The 20969-nt window shown below is 40.4% G+C and overlaps 2 protein-coding genes across 2 annotated transcripts; one reads left to right on the forward strand and one right to left on the reverse strand.

The window, feature by feature from the left end:
* Positions 1-2489: 2489 nt before the first annotated feature.
* On the reverse strand, positions 2490-4546 carry foxq2 (forkhead box Q2). Its single transcript, XM_046392636.1, has 2 exons — positions 3798-4546; positions 2490-3066 (listed from the first exon to the last, which is right to left on the reverse strand). The coding sequence occupies exons 1-2, from the start codon at positions 4296-4298 to the stop codon at positions 2689-2691; spliced, it is 879 nt and encodes a 292-aa protein (XP_046248592.1). The 5' UTR covers positions 4299-4546; the 3' UTR covers positions 2490-2688.
* A 2593-nt stretch (positions 4547-7139) lies between these two features.
* Positions 7140-19418, forward strand: pias4a (protein inhibitor of activated STAT, 4a). Its single transcript, XM_046392102.1, has 11 exons — positions 7140-7278; positions 9444-9816; positions 9936-10020; positions 10130-10171; positions 10297-10387; positions 12175-12303; positions 13826-13931; positions 14136-14209; positions 14338-14498; positions 15633-15784; positions 15895-19418. Exons 1-11 carry the CDS (start codon positions 7252-7254, stop codon positions 16167-16169), a joined length of 1515 nt encoding a protein of 504 aa, XP_046248058.1. The 5' UTR covers positions 7140-7251; the 3' UTR covers positions 16170-19418.
* Positions 19419-20969: the final 1551 nt, after the last annotated feature.

Here is a 20969-nt window from a genome sequence, read left to right on the forward strand (position 1 = left end):
GCTTTACACTTGAATGGTTACCATTTTTTAATTTTTTTTAAAACAGTTGAATTGGTGCAAGTAAGCCTCTAAAAACAGATGAGTTATTGTCTTAGAGCTTTGCAGCTCATTGCTTTAAAATCAGGTCTCAATATCAGCCCGATCAGCTAATTAAAGTGTAGGGTTTAAAGTGTTTAAAGACATATCATTCAAATCATTTTAAAATTTAGACCAAATCCACAGATGCTAAATCTAACAATTCAATGTTTCTCTAAATCCTCTTTAAATGGTTTCCATCAAGAATTCACATGATCAAGTTTTCAGGAAATTAAGGCTATAAATTAAAGCTTTGTCTCATGTTATTTGTATAACTTGTGTGAGCATGACTAACAGTACGCCATGTTTTAACCACTGAGTGAAGGCAAAAGCAGAGATGCTAAAGATTCTGCGACTACAGCAAGTTTCTCAGTTCATCTTTATTTAACAAGGGACTAATTTGGTTACCGGTAAATCATTTCTACAGCATCACTAACGCACTACACACAATACACACAATATCAGGCACAAGCTGAAAACCAAAGCATTTTCCCCCCTTTTTTCCCTGTGTTTCTCTTTGATCTGCTTGCTTGTACAGGTTCAGCCTTCATCCTATGTTGTGTGAACTGCTGTATGTGGAGTCTGCAGTCAAATCAATGAGATACATGTTGGCTAAGGGGAATCAGCTTTGGAATGCTGCTGTAAATGTATTGTATTAAAGCACAGCCATAATGTTTCATGGCCATCTCAGCAGGACTGATCTGCTTACCTCACTCTCTGCTAATCAGGAACAAATCTTTGTGCCCTAATCTACGGCCCCCTGCACCCTTCCGCCCATCTCATTAGATTAACAAAATGACATATGAACACACACACACACACACACACACACACACACACACACACACAGCTCACGACCTTAATTTCATTCTGCTAGAAATGTACTTATTTGTGATTTTGCTTGTTGGATATTAGAGATGTTACTCACAGTATTAAACAGTTTGTGTGTGTGTGTGTGTGTTTTTCACAGGAAAAATTTCTTAATTTCAAATTTCTATTTATACAAAAAAGTATACGTTCATCCAAGAAAGCTCATCTCTCAACAAAATTCACAATAGTTTTGTTGTTTGAATAACTGATGTGTACAGTTTTTCTCAGCAAGTGTTGTAGGAGTTTCATGTGTGTGAAATGTGAACTCTTGCATGTGTGTGTGCGTGTGTGTGTGTGTGTGTGTGTGTGTGTGTGTGTGTGTACAGCAAACATATGCAACCAAATTAAAGCCTTAAAGCTGGTGAATTGAAGAGGATTTGATGCAGAGAGCAATTCATGGGAATTAAGCAAATTAGGTCTCCAATTAGCTGCTGACATTGAATAGGAAGATTTGGTGAACAAAAATTAATTAGATGGATTTGTCATTGTTATAATGAGCATCGCCAGAAAATAACTGCTGTGAATAAGACACGCTCACTCACTCGCGCTCTCTTCAGCTTTATCCCTCTGAAATATTATTGTCTGTTTAGAATCTAATTTCACGTCAAATATTGTCTTATTCAAATATTCGATAATTTGCAAATCAGAAGCCCACATGAGTGGAGACAAACAAACTTCAGAAAAGTCAATGTATGACCTAATCCTCTTAGGCTGCGGACTGTGGATGTAAATGCCAACCTTTGCAAGTCAGAGAGGAATTTCACTATTGATGTGAGAGCCGGACAGGTAAAAATTGACTTGATTCTCATTATGACAATATTTTGGAGTCATCTTATAACGGAACTGCTCCTGCTTTAGAAATCATTTTTAGGGAGTCCCTTTATGATATGTTGCTCTTGTCATTTCTTGTCAAGAAAGAAGAAAGAAGAAGAAAACAAGCCACATGAATCTTAACAATAATCTTAACCACCTTAACAACTGTATTCATTTTGACACTGACTTCAGTGTGAAATTTAGTTTATATTTCATTATTTCAACAGTAGTGTGTTTCTGCCTCAATTGATTATTTTTCTGAACAAATAGAGTCCCTAAAAAGCCCTCCCACTTCTCTCCAATAAATCAGTGTCTCCTCCCCTCCCTCTCCCCCTGCCTCCTTCCCTTTCCTCTGCTTCCTTCATCCCTGACCTCCCGTGGTCCCCCTCTTTCTGCAGCAGCATTTAAGGATTATACTGTGTGATAAGCTTCCCATTTCTTGAAACTATTTTGGATTGCTCAGATTATCTGGCCTCATATCCTCAGGAGTCGGCTTTGGAAAGCCCGACTTTAGTCTCTTTAGGCTGAAGATTTTGCATCCTGACAGATTTGACTAATTAGCATCTAACTCTGGGTGGTATTTTAGCATTGGGCTCACTTTTAGTGCTTTCTGCAGGCAAAGGCAGGTGTGCGCATGCACATAAACACACACACACACACTCATACACACAAAACACAACAGACAGCTGATTAAAAACACCGCATGGTATTGAATTCAGTATGATTTAATGAGATTACAAGAAAACATTGTGTGCGGCTTCATAAGATTCATACATTTTATTTAATCACTGGACACCCTAAAATCAGTTTACCGTTAGTTTGCAGAATATAATGTAATATTGTCCAACTCCACTCTCATTGTCACATCACCTAATGGCATATGCGTTTGCAAATAACACCCTATACCTCCAAAACACAAACTATTCACTCTCAAGGTACAGAGGCACGCAGGCCAGGGAGGAGCCCCGCTTGTTGCTGCATGCCGCTGAACCATGGCCAGTAGAGTCTGGGTGCCAAGCAAGGCAGAGGGAGTGTTTGGACCTGAGGACAGCACCAACAGGTCACTCTGTGGGGTCGGACGTTGGCATGGTGGTAGGGGGAGCTCAGGGAGGAAAGGGAGAGCTGTGCTGCCACCCGGCGAACCCTTCGCCGCGCCCTCCGACAGTGGAAGTCCCCCTTAGAAAAGTCCTGGTAGTTTGAGGGGTGAATCGCCCAGAAGTGGCCCTTACCGTTGTCACTGCGGCCTGCTTTGATGAAGCAGTCGTTCAGGGACAGGTTGTGACGCACGCTGTTCCTCCAGTTTTTATCCTGTTGCAGCAAGGGAAGAAAAGATGATTAAAAGATGAAAACTAAGTAAGAGTTCAACAATGGGAGTCCCCAATTGAAAAAATAACTTAGGTGGCTGTTAAGTACCACTGATCCTCCTCAGGATGTCACATTGTCCTGTTCTTGGCAGGATGTGCGATAGCGTGTCAAGACTGTATATGATCGCAACGCCCTGAGTTACCTTTTTAGCACGTCAAACCAGTGATCAACTTTAATCCATTAGGCTACGTCCAATCTGTTGTTGCACCTGGTAAAGGCAGAGGCGGTTTGCAACCTAGCAACAGGATTACTTTATTTGTGAATTCGCCAACAAGAAGATCATCTAGAGTCCCTGTGAGCACCTAATTGCCTAAACACTCAGACAGATTACCTGTGCCAAGTAGGTCGCTTCATTTGTGAAAATGACTGCCACGTTATTTTTCAGCGACAGAATGGAACACGCTGGCGACTTTAGACGAGACACAGTTTCTCGCTCATGGTTACCTTACCAGTAGGTGTGACAAGTTCATAGAGTAATATGGTCCATTTCATTTGAAAACAGTCCCAGAAACCCAGTGTATGGTAGTTTTTAACCTCACAAAACCACAAAACACCCAATTTGACATTCTGAACTCACAACAACAGCTATTGTTTTCTCACAGTGATAAATACTGTTTGCTGATCTCTGCCTGTCAGGTAAATAGAAAGACAGCAGGAAAGTGATGTGGACACACCTTACTCTTGAAGTACGGGTAGTGGTCCATGATCCACTGGTAGATGTCACACAGCAGCAGTTTCTTCTGCTCTGACGCCAGGATCGCCTTGGAGATGAGTGCAATGTACGACTGGTTGGGTTTGTCCGTGGACTTCGCTGGACTGCTGCTGGTAGCGGTGGTGGTGGTCACTTCCTCCTCCCCCTCCTCTTGTTGCTCTTCATCCCCCTCCTCTTCTTGGACTCTCCTTTCTTCAGTCTCTGCCTCTGACCTCTGTACCCGGTCCTCCTGTAGCTCAGAGTGAATCTCCACCTCTTTGGGTTTAGGATTCTGATGATTTAGCATGTTGTTCGCTGTCTGCTCTGCTGTACGACTTCCTGTCGCTTCTTCTTTAGGACCTTTGACTCCTTTATTGAACAGAAGGTAGTCAATAGTAAAGCTCAGTCCCAGCCTTTCTCTGCCTCCGCCACGGCTGCTTCTGTCCTCCATTGTCATCTCTGAATTAGGATATCTTAGACTCATTACAGAGGCTTTATTGGTTCCAAACTGGCTGTTGAATAAGTATCAGGTGATAAATGAAAAGTGTCTCTTGCCGGAGTCTTCTCAGAATTTTTCTGCGGCTGAATTTCACAGCATAGCCATTTTCTTGCAGGACCCTTCATAAAGTGAGTGCCTCAATGCCCCTCGCTTCTTCCGCCGAAGTCTTACTGTTGACAAGATCACAGATAAAGATGAGCCTCTCACCTGTTGTTAACCTTGATGGGCTCACGAGCGACACAATCTCGACCTGTGGAAATGACGTCAGCCTATACGACTAAATACGGATACTGCGTTTAGTAACAAAGTGTAATTAAATGTTTACGCCTCTCCGATAAACCTGATCAAACTACAGCCAGCAGCCTTTCGCTCCTGAATCAAAGAGATGCGCTTCAGAGTTGTGAGGGTCACTCTATTTATATGACTGTGAATTTATCCCTCACAGAAAGGGGCAAAGAAGGCACAGGGGAGGTCCAGGTAGGGGGTCTCAATTGAGGCGGATTATTTTTATTAACCTAAGCAAATCTTTGTAATTACGGGAGATTAAACACTCAAGATTTAGAAAGACGTGGTGTGCAGAGAATGGATGCTGTAGAATCAAAGGCCTTTTAGATACCAGTGTTATCCTGTTTAAGTTGTTTTGTCCATGTGGATGCTGTTCAGAGAATAACTTCAATTACCAAAGAGCAGTAATTAATGGGTCGAGTTCAGTTATTTGAAGACAAAACACATACAGACTACTGTCCTTTTTTGGAAAGAACACAAATATATAATAAATAATTTATTCCCTGTTGTGGACATGACCCATTTTTAATTTGTTTCTCCATTGACTTCCAATTCTCCAGCTTTTATAATAAAGGAGACTTCTTTGTTTTTTCCCATTGGGAATATTTTCAAAAGGTTTTGTCATATAGAAAACAATACAGTTGATATATAATATAATAATATAATAGAATTTTAGCTACCTTTCAAGATCCATCACAGAGATCAAAATGCCTTTGCACTACTACACTGTGTAGAATTATATTGTTTTCTTTCTCTGAGATTAATATTTTACTGGCTTATTTATTATATATTAAGACTCTTCTACTGATTTTATCCAGGTTTGATTAAACTTCTAAATTTTATCATTTGTGCTGTGATTGTAATGATGTTTTAATGTCAACAGTGAATTGAAGTTGGGTTTTTTTCCCCCTATGATTTAGCTAAAATACTCTTGACTTGTTGATGTTGTTCATGTTATGATACACAGGTTAAATATCTACACACCAGACTTCTGTAAATTACGTATTTGAAAGTTGACATAAACTCTGGATTTCATCTTCACACACAGTTGATATGACTGACATTTTAGTGATTGAAATTTGTACGATGGACAGAGTTCTTAAAATGAAGAGAAGCCAAGGGAAGCAAAGTGGTTTTGACCAACTAAGAGGTTTACTAAAGCACCTAGTCTATCTTAAAGCATAATTTCATTTAACCACTTGAATCCTAGCGTGCCCAGAATTCATCTTTAAGTTTCCCATTAGATCAATGTCACATGAAACTGAGAATTTATAAAACTCATACTCACAAGACTGCACACATATTCTGTATGTCTTTTTCTAGGATTTCAGTGAATTTGTGTCACATTTTCAGAGTATGAAAAATCCAAGATGCTATTTACAGAGTTGTTACATCAACAGGATAGAGATAACAGTAAAAGTATCTGGAGGGCTCTGCTGTGTGCTTTGTTCTGTCAGTTTTAATGGGGGAGTGAATTAACATCACTCACAGTCAGGTGAAATCATGGACCATATTGCCCTCTTCTGTTTAAATAATAGAACATGTAATGCATACTCAGAGGAGAGCACTACGCTGCCTTTACAGCAATAAAGCTTTCTATTGTCATTAACTATATTAATTTATATGTATATATTCTTATGTTCTGTCAATCATAAAAAATTACAATTGTAAAAATAACAAGCTGTATTATAGAGAACATATCAACCTCTAATTTGGGCCTGCTTTTGCGAACTATTTTTATATTGGTTTATGAAAACAACCAAAGCTATATTTCTTCGAGCCTATTTTATGTATAAATTATACATTTATAATTAAATTACAAATTACATTTTCATCAAGGAAAAGAATGGCAAGGCCAGCTGTTCTTTTGAATACACAGCATTGTTTTTATTGACGTTTCACATCCAAGTAAAGCCAAAACAAAGCACACCATGTTATTACATGATACTGCAATTCCTTCAATTGATTTTTGTGTTTCCATGAGGCTATTCTTTGCCACATATGAGGAGCTTCTAGAAAAGCAGGGCTGGATCAGCACAGGGAGTATAAATGTGTCCTCGGCGTACTTATTTCCCTTTTCCTAACGGTGTGACACAGCATGGTATTTGTGTTTTGAACAGGTTATGGCTGGTATATTCTCTGACGTTCAACTGCGTTTCGTTAATTACTCATTTTAATTCAATTATGAGCATACCTTAGACAAAGCATTTACTCCACGTCTTATGGCTGGATGCAGAACCTGAAACGGAATATTTTGCTCGGACGGGAACTGAACGGACCATGCGACCTGGTCCACTTGGCACCCCATACTTTACATCCACGTTGAATTTAAACCGCATGTAAGACACACGTCTACAAAACCTCAATATTATAAAACTGAAACATCACGGGTATCAAAATAGTGTCTCATGTGGTATCATTTATGGACAGTGAGGCCTATTTTGGAAATGAGACCTGTCTCTTAGTGATTTTAAAAAGTTGCACTGTAACTTTAAAGCATTGTGGTCCCGCCCATTTTATATGCAGCGCTCGGAGCTCTGGCAAAACCCGTACTGTGATTGGCTGAGATTACCTGTCTGTCAAAGCTTGCCCTGAGTTTCATTGGTGAAAGACTAGCCGTCGTCTTTGACTCTCGCGGTACTGCTACACGAAGATGGCGGCCGAACTGGTGGAAGCAATGGCAAGTAGAGCTTGGCTAGCTTTGGTTTGGTGGGAAACGGGTGCGGGGTTGTGATTTGAAACTCAGCCCAGTCGTAGGGAAAATGGGGGCTTTGAATGAATTTAGTAAAGAGTCTGTAGTCTTACGAATGTGGCGTATTACATTCCCGACGAAACGAACTAGCTTGTGCAGCTAACGCAGCTAGCCTACTGGGTAATGTTAACTAAGCAAGTGCGTTGGTTTAGCTAGCATCACGCTGGCTCTAAAGGAAGCCACTGAAAATGAATGATGTGAACATAAAAACACTCGGGCGTTTGTTGTTAATGCGTTTCCCGGCATCTTACAATTTGACGTTATCTGGCTTACAATATATGCATGGAGTTAGCCGTTTAGTTTATGGAGCTGTGCACCTGTCAAAATGTCCAGTTGCCATGATTGAATACCGACGGCTCAGACTGCCCAGGAGCTAGCCAGTAGTCAGCCTATTATCGCATACTACACTGATAATGTTCACGTAAGGCTGAAGGAGCTGCAACGTTGTTGACCCATTAGCGGCATTTTTGCCCAAGATATCCATCGGCAGCCCAATGGATAGCCGCGTTGTTGTAATTTTAAAAAAGACAGAAAGCAGTTGGGCCACTGATGCCCAACTACCCAGTGTCAGACAAAGCTCAAGTTTGCTGTAGATGGCTCAGTTTTTTCAAACAACATTCCTTTACCCTGCAGTCAAGTTCGCATCCTCTGTGCCTCTGTCGCCTCTTAAATAATGATCTTCACCTAGGCTGTATAATTTGTCATATGTGCCCAGTTGTGCGATAAACGATTTTACTAAAAGAATTATATAGATATGAAATCTGAACCCATCATGCGGAGTATATAGGCATGTGTAACATTCGATCATTGGGCTGCTTCTACTTTCATTCAGTGTATTACAAAGGTAAAGAGATGTGTTAGATATAGTCTGTCTTTTGCTCAAAGTTTGAAACTGTTGGATAAACGAGTTGAAATGACATGAGATTCAACAGTCAGTCTGTGGGAACTGATTCCTAACATGCTGCCAATTAGTAATGGGACATACGTCAACTGAAGTCCATTTTATCTGAAGTGCAAAAGTTGATTTTATTATTTTAGTTTTTCATTTAAAGTGTATTCAACCTAATGGAACTGTACATAAATCTTAGCAAACATGGAAACACTGCACAAGGCTAAAGATCCCGGTCTCTCTAATCTGTAGCTTGTATCATATACTTTTCAGTTATTTGTGGTAAAACTTTTGTGTTTCCTCTTTAAGATATGACCTTAAGTTTTTAAACACAGTTCACTGTGTCAGTGGGTTGTTTCTGTCTGTGTGCGTTAGATGACCGTAAAGCGTGTATGAACTGCAGTGAAATGCAGAGATGTGGCCTTAAGTTTTAATAGCTGGTGTAGATTGGGGTTTCAAAAGTTTGTTTAAGGGTACATCATTGTTGCAGAATGGGATGATGAAAATAGCTCAGGCATAATGTAAGTGGTCAGAATGAGGAGCAGTGTTACTTCTTACTGTATCAGGCCAATTACAAGTCAGGTCCAGGCTTCTATCAGATTAAAGTGACTAAGGACAGCAGTTAATTTTAGCAGGGATCAAACTGTTTAAGCACTGCTGTGTCATGTTAAATGCTACAGATGAAGTTTAGATAACTGTGTAATCTGTCAAGGACAAACTTGGTAGTTGTGTTTTGGCAAGAACTCAGCATTTGAATTAATGGATTCATTTTGGCATTTTTTTCCTTTCCAGACAGAGCATGTATAAGAACTTAATGCACTGGAGGAATTCCAATTTTATAAACATAATGTACTGGAATGTATTTTCCACCTTGGGTCACACAGGTAGACAGTAATCTTTTTCTCTCACAGCAAATGATGCTTCTCAATTTCAGGCTGTGAACACCATTGAGAAAAGCTTTAATAATTTAGGAAAGAATAAGATATTCTAAGCTGTGACTTGGTCAAAAGTAGAAGAAATCCAAATACATTAGCACTGTGATAGTAAATACCTTTACATTTGAATCAAGTGTATGTTGAAACTTGGCTCTCAAAGTGAGTCCAGACTAGTAAGTCTGTGGCATTGTCACTCAGACTTCCACTTTACAGACTTCATTGTCCCTGTATTGTGTTTCTCATCTTTTTGTCTTGTCTTTCCTTTTTAGAACATGGTCAAAAGTTTTCGGGTCTCTGACCTGCAGACGCTGCTGGCCTCAATGGGTCGCAGCAAAAGTGGGCTGAAACAGGACCTGGTGGGTCGTGCGCTGAGGCTAGTGCAGACTGAATACAGCCCAGAGCTTCTAAAGAACGTCAGACAGCTCTATGAGTCGCGCTTCCCCAAAACATCTGGCTGGCTTGCAGCACGGCGTCCAGACAGCATCTACTCATCCCTTAGCTCCTCCCCCACTGCCACCTCTCAGGGCGCAGACTACCTCAATGGCATTTCCAAACCAATCCCCACACCTGCACCAGAGGTCAAACTGGTGCCACTGCCCTTCTACCAAACATTGGAGACACTGTTGCCACCAACAGAGCTAAGTACGTGTGTATACAGTTTAATCTGTCTCTGTCCTTTATATATATTTTCTCTGTCTTATTATTACATGTTGTATCCTTGTACTGTTTTTATGATGGGTTTTCTCTGCACATGTTTACAGTTGCCCACAACAACGAGAAACTGCAGGACAGTCAATGCATATTTGAGTTAACACCGAACCAAGCAGACCAGATCAGAAATGCAAGGTACAAATATTTCTCCCCATATTTTCGCTATTATTTCTGCACTAGTTTACGGTAATTAACAAACTCTTTACTGATGTTCATTTTCATTTGTGACCTTCTACTTTCGTAGTGAGCTTCGTCCAGGGATCAGATCAATCCAGGTGGTTCTTAGGTAAGTTCTCACTAATTCTCATTGAAACGTAATGTACATGTCACAGTCGTTTAACCTTTTACCTGTAATGTGCTCGTTCTGCCAAAACTGTGCTATTAAGCAACTACTACTTTTCTCTGTTGTAGAATCTGTTACACAGACTCCATTGGTGTTCAGGAAGACCAGTATCCTCCCAACATTGCTGTCAAAGTCAACCAGTCCTACTGTCATGTTCCGGTGAGTTGCTTAATTGCTTCACTTCTCTGAGAAGAGCCACACCTTCAGAATACTAACATGACCAAAGCTTGGCTGCTTTTCTGTTGTGGTCAGAGAATATCCTCAGTCGTTACCATAAGCCGTTTGTTTTCAAATACAGTCAGTGAGTCACTGTCTTGAGTTTGGGCGGACTTGCCACCTCGTTACAGCCAAACTAGCACCATAATGTATGTAGTGATGGATTGGCCATCATAATGTGGATTGATGTTAAATGAGGCAGGAATAAATAATATCCAGGAGGGTTTATTGTGGTTCAAATTGGGCCTTTGGTAGTGACTACACTGGACAAGTAAGCACGATCACTCTGTGTGTAGTTGGGGCTAAATGATATTCTTTTCGAATTTTAAAAAATGAGAGAGAGACTTCAGTATAAAAATCTACAGCTGGCAGTGTGTTTGTGGCGTACAAACAGAATTTATGTGCTGATGTGAAACTTAAACATCCAAGATGAGTGTTTTGCAGGCAAACTGTAAAAACAACATTCAAAAACCAGTGTTGTGAAAACAAAATTTGATAGGGCTAACCCAAATGCGTCAAAACCCATCCTTGAAAGGCACAATCATTCACAAGCAAGGATGGGGTGAGGTTCACCACTTAGTCCAACAGGTTAACAACAAGAGTTTCTCAGCGCACAACTGCGACTAATTTAGGTCGCTTACAATGCCAAGCCACATTCTGCACGCGTAACAACAGTGGGGGTTCATTGTAAAAGAGTGCGAGCACTAGACGGGTCTACCTGCAGTCCAGACCTGACTCACTTTGAAAATGTGTGGTACATTTTGAAACACAAAATACAACCAAGAAATCCCCAGACTGTTGAGTAACTTAAGTTGTATATCAGGCAAGAATGGGAAAGAATTCCACTTTCAAAACAATTGGTGTCCACAGTTCCCAAACACTTGGTGAGTGTTGTTTGAAGAAACGATCATGTGGCATGTACCTCCGTTCCAACTTTTATGAAATATGTTGCAGGCGTCAAACTCAGAATGAGTGTGTAATTATAAAAAACAGGGTTTATTAGTTTGATCATTAAATATCTTGTGTTTGTACTGTATTCAGTTGAATATCAATCAAACAGTTTGCTTTGCATTCTGTTTTCATTTTCATTTGACTCAGTGTCACAACTTTTTTGGAATTGGGGTTTAAATAGATTTTTATGATATATAACCCAAACTTGAGAAATGGCAAATGTCAGAGCATTGTTTGCAGCCAGTCTGTCGATATTTGAATTGGAAACTGTTCAGACCACCTCGGTGACATCAGCTGAGTCCTCCCTTTTCATGCGTGTGCAGGGTAACTGGATAAAACCAAAGGCCCAAGCCTTTGGTTTTAACATGTGCCGAGGTTGAAAGAGCTTTTGAGTCAGTGCTGTTATCTTCTGTCTAACTCAGCAACCTTCATGTGTTTAGACAGATGAAATTTGTCAGGTCATAACAGCTTTGTGGTTGGTTGCAATTTTTTTTTGCTTTGAATATACACAAATAAATACACATAAGCAGCTCCACACGCAGAGCGCAAAAACATTTTCTCGACTGTCGTCTAACATCTTCATGCAACCTGCGCTGCCTCATGGCTTCAAAAGTGACTGCATAACTACCACAATCACAGGCAACTAATTACTCTTTTAAACTGTTTCGAAGCCTGCATTCTGATGTGTGTCATTTTAACAAATTACTCCAAAACAGTTCGGTTAACATAATAGACAGTTCACATAATTCTTTTGCATTTGTCTGTCTGTGTGTTCACAGGGCTATTACCCCTCGAATAAGCCTGGTGTTGAACCCCGTCGTCCTTGTCGTCCTGTGAATATCACTCCCTGGTTGCATCTCTCCAATGCCACCAACAGAGTCACCGTCACCTGGGGAAACTTTGGCAAGGTCAGAGTCTGATGCTGAATGTCATGTTTTGGTTTAGCTCAGGGCCGTGGTGGCAATGGGGAAAACATGGCAGCACACATTTCTTTCACTCAGCAAATCTGTCCAGCCCTTCCTGATAGATTCCACAGTGCACCAGTGCAAGCTGGGACATGTAGTTCCCTGAGTGTTTCATGGGTCCGTGTGCATGGTGTAACTGAAAAAGAAAGCTCTCGAGGGCCAAGAGCTGAACTACATTAATTAGCTTCTTGACTGTTGTCTCCACAATTCTGATCACGATAAGTAGCTCAAAGGTTGATGAAGACACTCAGTCCTGTCTGCAGTCTCTTATTAAAAGCTCTGTGTGCAGAATATACGCCATAAGTGCATTAGTGCAAGCATTAAACTTGCCAGACAACCGATCAACTCTGCTGAGATTTTAGAAGAATGTTTGCCCTTAATCCTAAAACTTTTTTGTAACATACTCTCAATGTTTAGGGAACTATGAGAAAGACCCAGGAGATAGTTAACATTCTTTAATAGAAAGAATTTATGTTTTTGACAAGATGTGTGACTTTTGTATTGGGCCCACATAATGTAAGAAGATGTCTTAAAGCCTTGTGACAAGTATCTTTTGACTTGGGTGTGAGCTTAACTAACAGACGTGGGTGGTGAGACACCTCATTATATTCAATTCAGAATTGATTCTCGGTTGAATGAATGGATAAGGCATAAGGCACTGTCAGTCTTTGTCTCTGGTATACTGTGTGACACTGAGATACAATATGAAACATAACTGGCAGATAAGATAAATGGCCTGTAGTGTTTTCATTTTAAAAAGTTAACAGCATTAATTTATGTATTAATTCATTTGAAAGCACCTCGCAGTCTCCTGCCTGTTTGAGAGTAACAAATGGGGTAGAGGCGCAGTGCTCCACTGTTTTGTTATTTGCATTATGTCTCCTGCAGTGGAGAGCAGCCTCTGTGCTACCTCGTTGGCCCCGGGGAAAACCATTGCTGAGCAAGTGTAGAAGCAGACTGAGCATTGAGTTAATTTCTTTACTGCGGAGTTGGTTTAAGTTGTTAAGAGCTTCATTGTGTGGTGGTCATCTGGACTCATTTGTTACTACAGGTTGCTACTCCACACATGTTGGTCTTTAGTCAAGATGAATTACATGATAACTCTAGCATGTTCACCCTCACAGTTGTGCTCCCGTTTTTTGGTTTTTTTTGATCCATCACGTTACTAGCTAACATTTACAAAATGAATTTTCCTGTAATTCCAGATACTTATGCTGGATGAGGGGTCAACATGGCCTTGCAATGCATTGACTGAAACCCTGAATTACAGTTGCATAGTCAGGAGGCTGATTTGCCTTTGTTTCTTCTTCAAAAAAGCTTAGAGTTTAAATCCTAATAACTTTCTCTTACCATAATAAATGTTGTCTGTTTACATTTTTTAAGTGGTGGTTCACTATGTGTATGTATTGTACTTTAGATATGTAGCCTTTTGAAATAAGTGCTCCCAACCTGCTTGTCTTTTCAGCGGTACTCTGTGGCAGTGTATTTAGTGAGGGTATTCACTGCAGCAGACCTCTTCAGCCAACTGAAGCTCTGCTCTGTCGAGAGTGCAGAACGCTGTCGTGAACGCAGTAAGTGTTGCAAGTGTTGTAAAAAATGTGACTTTGAAATACCGCAAATAGAATCAAAACCACAAAGTGTCACTTCCGTTTTGCCTCTAGAGGTCATCACATTGATCTTTTTGTTATCCGTTGTGTATTAAATTTTACATATTACAAATATATTGGATTAAACTATTATGCCATGTCATGATATTTTGTCTGTTTTACTCATAGTCCAAGACAAACTACGATTTGACCCAGAGAGTGAAATTGCGACCACAGGCCTTCGGGTTTCTCTCATCTGTCCAGTGAGTACATCATCCTCACATTACCTACCTGCACGTTTGCTGTTTCAGTCGTCTTGCTCTGTCAAAGATCCGTAAGTGTTTGTCCTACTATGAACTATGCTTCTCTCTCTCTCTCTCCCACTTCCCAGTTGGTGAAGATGCGGCTCGGTGTACCTTGTCGAGTTTTAACTTGTGCCCATCTTCAGTGTTTCGACGCAGTCTTCTTCCTGCAGATGAATGAGAAAAAGCCCACATGGACTTGCCCTGTCTGTGATAAGCCCGCTCCCTTTGAGCTGCTCACCATTGATGGGTAAGGAGAAAGAGACATGCTCTGGCTCCTCCAACCCCTACACTGTCTTCCTTTCAGTCAATATTTAAAATTTGCACTTTGTGTAATTTTAGCTATCTGCGTGTGAAGCCAGCTTGGAGGGACATTATTCAGGCTGCACAGATGTTGAGGCTTTTTAAGCACTCTTGATGCAAGTTAAATCACGCACAAATCTGCTGTGTTTTCATTGTAACAAGTTTGAATGTTTTGTGTAGCACGAGAGGGTTTTGTCTGATATTTGTGTTTGTACACCTGCTGTCAGGTTGTATTCCAAAATTTTTGATCGTGTATATTGATTTGTCTGTTGATTCTTAAAGAACCAACTTTTTTTTCTTTCATTTTTTTCCCCCCACAGTACTCATTGCTGCAAGTAACTCAAGACACCAACAGTGATTTATTGACACTGTAATGTGCTTTATCACTGTATATGTTCAAAATGTATATCTATAATCAATCGGGTAAATGAGTACTGCATTTAAGCATATTTTATCATTTCCTTCTCATATTTTGTTACTAAGGTTATAGTAAATTCTCTAAGATATTTTCATCTCCCCAACCATTTGGGCGTGTAGTTTCCTGCAAATTCTTAGAAACTGTCATGGGCACTCCCTTACATTCACAACAACTGAATGCATTGTGTGGCTTGCGTTCAGTTTGGCTTTGAGGCATATTTTCATTCCTTTTTTAGATTAAACTCGTGTGAAAGTCCCCTCTTTAACTTATCACTCAAGGTTTCACTATCATTAGACTAATTAAAAGTATATAGAGTGCTGTTTATAGGCAGAGAAATTTGAATAATGAAAGCAGTTCTCAGTTGATGAGGAAAAGCCTATGACTCAAGCTTATTTTCTTGATTTTTTTTTTCTTCTTCTTTGAATAATGTCTTGTTATTCTGTGAAAATGGTCAAGATCATAGAGATATGGTTAACGTGGCAGCAAAGTAATTTGAGGGTTCAGAATGAAAGACGCGACCTGCAGAAAAACAAAAAAAAGTAAGAAATTCAAGCCATGCAGACCTGCTGGGCTCTGGCAGTTGAGCTCTAGTTGTGTGTTCTGTTCCTTTTTATGGTGTGAAGTGTGTTTTGTGAAGCAACTAACCAGCAGTGCTTGTTTCAGACTCCTATCTGAGATTTTGAAAGAGACAAGCGAAGACATCGAGGAGATCGAGTACTTGACTGACGGCTCCTGGCGACCCATCAGAGATGACAAGGAGAGGGACAGGGAAAGAGAACGCAGCAACACACCAGAGTACCCTGTTGTTGATATATGTAAGTGTCGGTTTAACCTCTTGTTACCTCTTGAATGGATTTTTGTTTTCTTTTTCCTGCATTTGCTTGCTGATATGAATCTTTTTTTAAAATGGCCTTTATGTCTGTAGGCATTCCTGAAGCAAACGGTCATTCACCAGCCCACAGCAGCACCAGTCTTACCGGCAAATCTGGAAGCGGTTCCGTGGGGACGGCAGGAGTCACGGGAGGCTCCGCCGTGGCACCGGGTGGTGGGGCAGTGGTAGATCTGACTCTTGACTCCTCCTCTGAGGAGGAAGGTGGCGGGGCAGGAGGAGACAGTGAGGACACTGAGGACAGCGCCGACAGTCCTGCCCCAAAGAGGGGAAGATACAACTACGACAAGGACCTGGTCACTGCCTACTGACCCCGTAGCTCTGTCCCCTCAAAGACTGACACACATACACACACACACACACACACACACACACACATACACGCACACACACACACAGAGGCACGGGGCTAAAACCTTGAGGACAGGAACACAGTAATCCACTAGATGCAACAACCCTCCCTTATGCCCAAACATCAGAGCCTTTCAGCAGCTCTGGTTTATATCCAGACAAAACAAACACACTCAAACATGCACTGTTAATGAATCTTCAGTCTAGCGTGATTAGGATTCCTCTTTGTACTGTACTCCACTGGAAGCAACTCTAACTCCTTTTGGCCAACCATCACCTTGCAGTGAATATCTGTACCGTCCTGCCTCGACGAAAGTGACTGAATGGATCGAGCACCCCCACCACCACCACCATCACTACCCTCACCCCTCTCCCCTTCCTCCTCTCTCTCCAGACTATTCCCTGTCTACCACCACATCTCCCTCTTTGTATTTGACTTGGAACTACAGGCTCTTTTAGCCTTGGGCGTTCAGTGTTTGCATCTCTGATTTTTGTCACATTTGTGACGAACAGGCAAGTTGAAAATGGAAGCTCGTCAGAAGTGTTTTGGTTAAAGGTCAAAAACAACTAGTGGAAAAGAGCGTGATTCATTTGGGGAGAGGGATAAGGCAGAGATATCTGGAGTGTGATGCAAATTTAAACCTCTCCCATTGTGTTATTATTTCTTTGTTCAGAGAGTGAATTCAAAGCTTGAAATGTTTTTTCAGGAATTTATCCTTTTAATTATCAAAGGGCAGAACACAATACTGGCCTCAATGTGTGATGCTTTCCATTTTTATTTTGTCCTTAGATAAAGAGAACCTACCTCAGTCATAAAAACTTAGCAGACTGACCAGAGACTAGCTTAGAAAGAAGAGCAGGACAGAAGAATTTGAGTCTCTCTGAAGCCAATTTTACACTGGAGATTTTGTTTTCCTACATTTTTTGCTTGTTTTATTTTTATTTTTTTATTCCATGCAGCTCTGTTCCCTCTACAGCAACAAAATCTTCAATGGCGAGTGAAGTTTATGGGTAACCAAGTTAGCTGTAGGTGTCAGCGAAGCCAAACATTATGGGTGGATCTGTGTCACTCTGTTCAACATCGCTGCAGTTATCTTGCTGTAACAGGATTATTTAGGGTTTGTATATGGGCAGTGCGTATGGAAGTAAGCATTACGATGAGTGTATGGCAGCTGTGCCAAAGCTGATGTGTTTTAAGAATTCACTGACAGGATCTGGTTATGAGACTTTGGTGCCTTTTTTGTTGAGTGGTGAAGATTGGAGCCCGTTGTTTTAAGGCTAGCTGAGCTGGCCAACCGATGAGACCCAAGTCTGAGAGAAGGTGTTTAATTTCATTTTGGATTCTTCCTTAGATGATTTTTTTTTCTCCCCCTGTAGAGGAAATGGACAGAGAAGCAGAAACAACTCTGTGGTAAAGGACAGTTATGGAACTAAAGTGCTGTCATCCTTTTCCCCTCACATTTTGGTAGAAGTACCGTATTTATTTACTTGCATCACATTAGCAGTCGTTTGTAATAAGTCTACACAATATTTGGCTGTAGTTCTGTACAGATGGGAGCTATTAGTTGCAGAAAGCAGGACACCTCTGCTGTGGTTTGAGTGTTGAGTTATAATTAGTCTGCGCTCATGGCTGTGCTGTTGATGAACACTCCTTTTCTTTTCCTCTGAACGAGTCCAGCTTGGGTCAGAGCCCCATTCAGAGTGCTCTGCTGCGGTAAGTTCAGCGTGTCTGACACAACGAAACTTAATGAAGTGTCAATAAGTGCAACCCCATCAAGCTTAAAGGCATTGATTGGATTACAAATGGTCCTGTCTGGAACGAGTGGAGCTGCTCCAACCAACAATCCCCCTCAGCCTCCTTTCAGTGTAGATAAGGTCACATCTATTTGCTGGAATAGAATTGGACTTTAATTGCTACATGCTGTAGGCTTACAACTAATATTCCTCTGCACCTGCACTAGTATTGTCAGTATGTGATGGCTGCTCCTCAGATAAGGCTCAGTGGGCTGCATGTGCAGGCTTTAGGTTTTATCTTCAGGAAGGCCATCAGCATTTGCTTGAAGATGAGAAAAAGGTTGTTGCTGTGTTGCCAGAGCTGTTTGCACTTTCATCTGATACTTCATCCCAAGTTTATGGCTTATTTATTTTGAAGCCATCGTGTAGTGAGTATTAATCATAGTATCAGTTCTCCCCAGCTGTCTCATGTATGAGAATCAGAAAATTTCAAACTGGAAAAGCAGCGGTCCTGAGATGTTGAGGGGTTTCCCTCTCTCATCATCCCTTTGTTACGGTCTGATCACCGATGAATCCGGTTTTCTTTTACCTTGCTCAAATGCACAGAGAAATGACATCCACAGGTTGATCCGGGGCCTCACTGATAGGGCTGATGACTGGGGGGAAAAAAGTGGGTCAAGTAAAATCTGATCTTCCATTTTTCTCCTTTTGACACATTAACAAAATCAATACATGGATGAGAAATGTTGGAGAATCCATGCAAAATTTATTGATGGCACTTTGCCTGTAATAGATCTGAGTGTGTCCCCGAAACGGATCCTTGGTGTAAGGTGTTATGAAGCAAAATAATATAAAGAAATCTAATACCTGTCTTGAACTCAATTTGTATTTTGTAAGTAGCTGCTATACACATAAAAATGACTTTGTTCATTGGTTGATTCAGTAGAAGGTTATTATTTGAACAGATCTCCTAAACTTTTGCCTTATGCTTAAAGACGAGAGGTGGTGCAGGTTGCTTCTGTGGATCTGAGCCAGATGAGTTTGCAGGTTGTTTGGGAGCTGGAGAGAGCTGAGGTTCTGGTCTTTTTGTAGTGGCATTTCTTCATCTTATAATAATGCATAAGGTAGCATGGGCAGAGGCTTACAATCCATGATGTAAATGTTTTGTTTGTTGTGTTTTTTTATATGTTCATATTAAAAGACAATAAAATTTAAATAATATTTTATTAAGCCTTGAATCGCCTCCAGTTGTTACTATAGGCAAACAGACAATACGATGCTGTTGACTGCAGCAGCACCTGAAGCTGATGGGCTGGGAGGACTGGTTAAGGTGGAGATTGTTATGTCCTGTACCAAAATCTCAGACCTGGGGACACATTTGATGCCTGTTGAGGATAAAACTGTAAAATTTAAAATAATCGTATTCTAACAGCTGTTATTGACGTGTGGAATTAATTAAAATCAGTTCTTAAAAACGTGTCTTCCATTGTTTTTATTTTGGAAAAGTGTCTGTGTTTATTCAGTCGTACAGGATGGGATCCAGTGGGACAAATGCATCACATCTTATTTCTAGCATCGATGTCTGCAGGTGATCTGAAATGTTAGCATCCGCCTCAGCAAACAAATATGTCCTGCATAAACTAATGTTCAGTGAAAATGAGTCCCTAAAGCATCTTCTCGGGGTCATAATTAGCTACAAAATACTAAGCAGATGATTTAAATGTTGAGGCTGATCAGCGTATTTGCAAATGTTAAACATGTCTTTGTCACAGCAGACATTTGGATGTGTCGTAGCAGGAAAAGAAGGTGTTACTTAATAAGATTAAAAATGTCTCTATTCCGATAAAGTGTCCCCTAAATCGTTACAGTGAGCCAGAAGCCACAATACCAGGACCCTGAAACTGAGGCAGCTAAATGGAATTCAGCCATAGTCAAGTTATTGCTTGTTTTTTGTTTGTTTGTTTTCTAACTGTGACCTGTCCAAATGTCTTCAGTGAAAGAGGCCTACTACCCAACAACATTATAGATTGTTTATACACCTCGTCTCATCTGGGCTAAACTGGGATTAATAATAGCTATTATACACACTGTATATTATAACAATCCAAAGGGTTTACAAAGGTCATAGTAAATCAATTTAGGTCCTGCATGCCGCAGGCTTACTGATATTCTGATTATTATCTTACTGATATGAGAAGGCATTTGGGTTAGTGGTCTATGGCAGCACCTTTTTGATTTGTCCCGTTTGTAACATTTATGCTTACTGTGTCAGCTCAAGTTAAAGTTGAGGAAATATAGAGAGGTCAATCAATTACACTCTACAGGGCCATGTTTGGGTAAAGAAACTGCTTGCAGTTAACGCATTGCTTGCATGAACATACTCGAGGATTGAACGTGAATAAAGATGACACTTGATATATGCCATGATAACAGTGACATGATTTACAGACAACATCATTATGAGAATGGAGAAGTACCTATGATGATTTATGTGTTCATAGGACCACCGCAAAGAAAGGTATCAAAGTGTTTATACTGTAATATGTAGCTTCATCTAAATACTCTATAAGACACATCCAGCATAGGAAAGTTTACTAATGTAGATAACACATTAAATTGAGATTTTAAGTTCACTGGTGAAATAAGCTCACCACAGCATCCTTTAGTAGATGTGTCAGTCATGTCACATGATGTTCATCAGCATATGAAGTGCAGTTTCAGAGCACTTTAAGTACTTTATTTAGTATGTTTATTCTTGACCATGGAAACAGCAGTTGACAGAATAATGCCCACCACAAGGACCATTTGCAGCTGGAGCAGATTTTTTTTGAAATTGAAGATTTTTTAAAATATGAAACTTTGATCAATTTGTTGTGGCTTCCTGAGCATTTATGCTCTTGACAGGAATATAAAGGAGTTTACTGTATATTATTAAAAAAATAATCATCACTTGAGCCTGAATAGAATTACTACAGGCTTTGATCATAATAAGCTCAAACAGGCCCACCATAAAACATTATTTTAAA

This window comes from Scatophagus argus, chromosome 6 (assembly GCF_020382885.2).
Source record: "Scatophagus argus isolate fScaArg1 chromosome 6, fScaArg1.pri, whole genome shotgun sequence".
Lineage (NCBI taxonomy): Eukaryota > Metazoa > Chordata > Actinopteri > Scatophagidae > Scatophagus > Scatophagus argus.

Bases quoted from the DNA above. Each gene is read 5' to 3' on its own strand.
- foxq2 (XM_046392636.1), bottom strand. From the start codon at position 4,298: ATGAGTCTAAGATATCCTAATTCAGAGATGACAATGGAGGACAGAAGC. The intron at 3,067-3,797 runs GTGTGTCCACAT...TTGCTGCAACAG, and splicing joins ACCCGTACTTCAAGAGTAAG to GATAAAAACTGGAGGAACAG.
- pias4a (XM_046392102.1), top strand. From the start codon at position 7,252: ATGGCGGCCGAACTGGTGGAAGCAATG. The intron at 9,817-9,935 runs GTACGTGTGTAT...ACATGTTTACAG, and splicing joins GTTGCCACCAACAGAGCTAA to TTGCCCACAACAACGAGAAA. The intron at 12,304-13,825 runs GTCAGAGTCTGA...TTGTCTTTTCAG, and splicing joins CCTGGGGAAACTTTGGCAAG to CGGTACTCTGTGGCAGTGTA.